Raw genomic sequence first — 4,534 nt, 5'->3', positions numbered from 1 at the left:
AAAGTAAGCACTAATATACAACATTCAAATTTCAGAGGTATTTTATATTCAAATTCTGATGGCACATATTTACTTCCATAGGTACACTAATGCTAATGAAAGTGTGCATGATTGTTAATCTGAATATGTAACTCAGATTTCAAAACACATATCAAAAAATTGTGGTACAAATAGCTCTGACTCAGTCCGACTCAAATATTGAGCATCTGTTGGCATAATTTTTCCAATTCTTGGCACATACAGCATTCTTCGTTTAGTCTGGATTCTTCTTCTTGCTGTGGAAAATCCCCCACACAGCATGACGGTGGCAGCACCATGCTTCATTGTTATTGCTGTGCTCTAAGGGTGATGCTTTCTAGATTATTGCTTGATATTTTATTGCATGCACTCCATTTCTGGCCCTTGGCTGCTGGATCTCCCTTTTGAGCTTTGCGCTGTGTGAGATGTCTGGGATTGGGGTTGACCCTTACATAATGCATCGTGTGAAGAAATGTTTTCTGTGGGGTTTGATTCTATAGTAGGTGGCAGTTTGTTTTGTCCTTATTTGTTATGCTGTCTTTCTGTTTCCTGGAGGCTCGGGGATTTGGAGTCTTTGAGCTGTCAGATGGAATAGGGTTAGTAAAAGAAGAAAGGGCAAGAAAAAAAAGATATGAGACAGAGTGGGAAAAAAGAGACATAAACAAAGAAAGAGAAGAAAAAGAAACCAAATTCAGTTGGACCAAAAAAGATTTATTCAGCCAGGCTTTCCTTCTGTAATGCTCGCAAAACCTTAATATTTTGTACGAAGGGTATAGAACTGTCAAGTTGGGTGGAGGTTTGAAAAGGACCCAAATGCAGAGACTGAAGCTGGAGGTTATTTTCAGATTTATTATCCAAAAAAATCAAAAATACAAAAAACATAAATCCACAAAAACTGAGAACCAGGAATACTCACAACAAGGGGCAAAGAAATTACGGCAAACCAGCAACAGTGACTGAGCAGGAGGTGCATATATGGGAGAGAGAAACAAAGACCAGGCTTATCAGCAGATTGGGAGCAGGTGTGAACAGAGGAGTCTAGAAGGGATGAAGGGAAATGGAGACTGATACAAGAGGGAAAATAAGAAATACCTAAGAACTCAAATACAATAAAAAAAAATAACTAGAATAACACAAAACTGAAATAAAACCAGTGAAAACTCAAAGAAACTTAAACAGAACCAAAACCATGACAGGAACAGGTAATAGAAGAGCGTTTTGTGTTTAGATGCTCATGAGATGTTTGATGTGATAGAGTGGCCTTATTATGTTTATGATGCTTGAGAAATTTGGCCTCAGGGTCACTTTCATAGATTGGGTTAAAATCTTATTTAGTAACAAAATCATCAATTAGTAAGAATGGGAATATCCAATCTGCTCTCTCTGCCTTGTGGCACGTGTCAGGGAACCCGTTGTGCATCCTGCTGTTTATTTTAGAGCTGGAGCCTCTGGTCTTTGGCATTAAAGGAGAGCTACACCTTAAAGACATCAAGTTAGTTGACACAGAGACTTATGTGAACCTGTACGCATATTATCTACAATATATAATATACATTTCTGTGGATTGTTACCTAAATCTGTTGAACATAATCATGTCAATAGCGCCTCTAAAAATATATTTACTATGAAAAATGGTGGTGTGCTCAATACTTATTTCATGCGCTGTATAGCAGATAACCTCTAAATAAAATATTCTTCAATGATGAACTATTTTCATTATCTGGGGATTAAACTGAAAGCTCAAAGCTAATTTGACAGAATCTAGAGAAATACTCAAAACAAACTGCTGAGTCTTGGAGAACCAAGCTCTTCTACTTTTTTGTAAATTTCTCCATATTCTTAAATGCATCTGTTTTTTAAGAAGTTGTATTCAATTATATTGTTCTTTATGTGTGGCCACAATTTACACAAGGGTATATTAGGTTTATAAACTTACCAATAAGGAAGGTTTGGGCCTGATTTTAAGCACTATCAATTGGATGCCAGCTCCAAATTTTACAGTTTTTGTTATCTTGAAGTCAGATATGTGAAGAAGAATCACCCACATCTGGATTTTATACCCGCCTCTGATCATTTTATCAAGAGCATCCTGCTCTCCCTGGACACTAGGCAGCTAATATCAACCTTTCTCAGCTCTTTCACCAACAAAGTTTCCTCTGATTCAATTGGGACCCTTGGGCTAGAGACATGAACTCTGTAATATCAGGAAAATGTTGGGAGGAGGGCCTGTTTTTGGTTCATTGTTGCTCTATTAACTCTCAGTATCAGCTAATTCAGTTGAAGGTACTACACAGCTTGCAGAATAAAAAACAAACAAACAAAAAAACACATCTTTGTCCCTTTTATTTGATAAGTGCCTTATTCCCGAAGGCTCACTACCACCTCTTTTCTGGCTCCAACCTAAACTGCTTGATTTCATGTTTGCTGCATTGAAATAGGTCTTAAAATCGTACTCTTGAGACGTTTATCCTAACCCCATCCTGGCCTTCATTAGATGCTTTTTACATACTTCTGATCTACAGCATAATATCAGTAAGGGACATTGGTTGCAAAGAAACATATTCGTTTAACCAGTAGTCTTCCACCACACTCACGTTTGCCTACTGGCTCAGAGAAATGCTGTCAGTAATTCAAATAAAATGACTTTGTAAACACAAACCAACTGACAGAACACATTTGAGAGGATTTTGGGAGCTTTCCTGGCACAGTGTTGCAGAGTGCGACAAGCTCACAGGCGTGATAACAACCTGTAAGGCCTTAGGAGCAAATTTGACACTAAACTCAATTATTTTCCATGGAACTTGTTCAACGTTTATCACTATATTTTTTTCTGTAAACCTGATCTTGTCAACAATTTTTGGAGTGTGTGGAAGTTATGGGGTTCTTACCTGTCCTATAAGGTAAAAAAATAAATAAATAAACGTAGTATAAAAAGGCAAAGAGACAAAAAAGGTGAAGGGATCAATTAAATAGAACTATATGTTACCAATTATTCTAATCAAGAGAAAAATATTCCCAAAATCTGAAATATAAAGCAATCTGTCAGAGAAAAATAGTCAATATAAATAAAACTAAAAGAACATATTTGATTTCCAGTTTTAAAGTTAGTCTAATTTAATGTAATATGTACAGCTAATCTCAGAAAGAAACATCACAGGAAGGAAAAAAATTTTTCCAGAACAACAAGGCTCTACTGGAAATGTGTGCTGTGATATAACAAGAAAACTTAGAGATTATGACATATGAAGTTTTCATCAAGAAAAATAAATCATCTTAAACTTAGACATGCAGGTAAACACTGATTTTAGTCATAGGGTTTAACTATATTGATTTAATCCACCGACTGCTTACCAAATGTTAAAAACATATTTAAAATCTCATAAAATACTTCAAATTCCAAGAGGAAACAGTGTCTGTGTTGAATATAAATGACCATTAAAGATCAACAGTAGACAATCCAAAACAAATTCACTATATCACTTAAATGTGGGGAGTGGTAGGGCATAGAGTTTGGAATCCTGAGGTTCTGAGTTCGAGTCCCACTCCCACAGACTGCCGTCTGGGTCCCTGAGCAAGACCCTTAACCCCAAACTGCTCCCTGGGCGCCCCACGATGTTTGCTTTTTTTGCGAGTTATTTTTCATCAGACATCTGCAGATGTTCCAGCATGTCTCCTCTTGTTTCATCTCTTTCTCTTCTCTGTGGGACCGGATTATCAGCAGGACAGCAAAGGATGGACAGTCGCTAGAAAACAAGAAATTATCTTTTGTTTTAAGTTTCAGGAAATCTGTTATTGTGTATATATGGATTCAGTGTTCCTTTTGTTTCCCCTGACCTGTCTGATGGTTCCTGTTGTAACGCACAGCTGTCCAACTGCCCAAAGAGGCACCATGGCTACAGAGGACAGAGTCAGGATCCACCCCAGTGCATAAGACCAGTCAGGGTAAACATACCAGTCGTTGATCCTTAGGTGTTGGTAATCAACCAGATACAAGATGAGGGAAACCTGACAAGTTACATGAAGAAATAACTAAGTTTAAGGTTAAATATTTTGTAGACCAACTGATACTGCTGGAAAAGCACATTTTAATGTTCAAAATAAAGATTAAGAAAATAAAATGTGCTTTTAAAACTGAAGCAGAGTAGGAAAACATTTTCACAAGAGTGTCTGTCCATCCGTCCATCCATCACTATTATCTTGCCCAGGAGGCTTCCTAAGTAGATGGCTGTTCTACATCGGCTGAGTTCTTTTTATGCAGACGAGCAGCAGCTCTATTCCAGGCATCCCGATGATGGAGCTCCTCTCCATATATCAAATGGCTGCCTCCACTGGTAGCTAATTTTGCCTGTTTGTATCTGGTAGCTCAGTTTTTCTAGCCTGACGTAGTCCGACTCAATTCTAGTCAGAATATGAGTCTGATACTGCTCCATAGAGCTGTGATTATGGGGCGTGTTTTGAACGAACCAGGAAAAAAATTCCTCTGGACTCTATTGGATAGACCTACAACCAATAAGAG

General features: G+C 37.6%; 1 protein-coding gene across 1 annotated transcript in view; it reads right to left on the bottom strand.

Moving 5' to 3' along the window:
* Nucleotides 1-3,126: 3,126 nt before the first annotated feature.
* LOC107092464 (sodium- and chloride-dependent betaine transporter-like) overlaps nucleotides 3,127-4,534 on the bottom strand; it is an 8,372-nt gene continuing 6,964 nt past the window's right edge. Inside the window, exons 13-14 of the mRNA XM_015386963.1 lie at nucleotides 3,853-4,023; nucleotides 3,127-3,761 (exon numbers count right to left, since the gene is read on the bottom strand). Of these exons, the coding sequence (XP_015242449.1) occupies nucleotides 3,651-3,761; nucleotides 3,853-4,023 (282 nt within the window). The 3' untranslated portion in view covers nucleotides 3,127-3,650. The remainder of the gene's footprint in view (nucleotides 3,762-3,852; nucleotides 4,024-4,534) is intronic.

The sequence above is a fragment of the Cyprinodon variegatus genome, unplaced genomic scaffold (genome assembly GCF_000732505.1).
Source record: "Cyprinodon variegatus isolate N-32 unplaced genomic scaffold, C_variegatus-1.0 Scaffold17, whole genome shotgun sequence".
Taxonomy (NCBI): Eukaryota; Metazoa; Chordata; class Actinopteri; order Cyprinodontiformes; family Cyprinodontidae; genus Cyprinodon; species Cyprinodon variegatus.
Note: the sequence above shows the minus strand (reverse complement) of the source record. Positions and strands in the feature narration are given on the sequence as shown.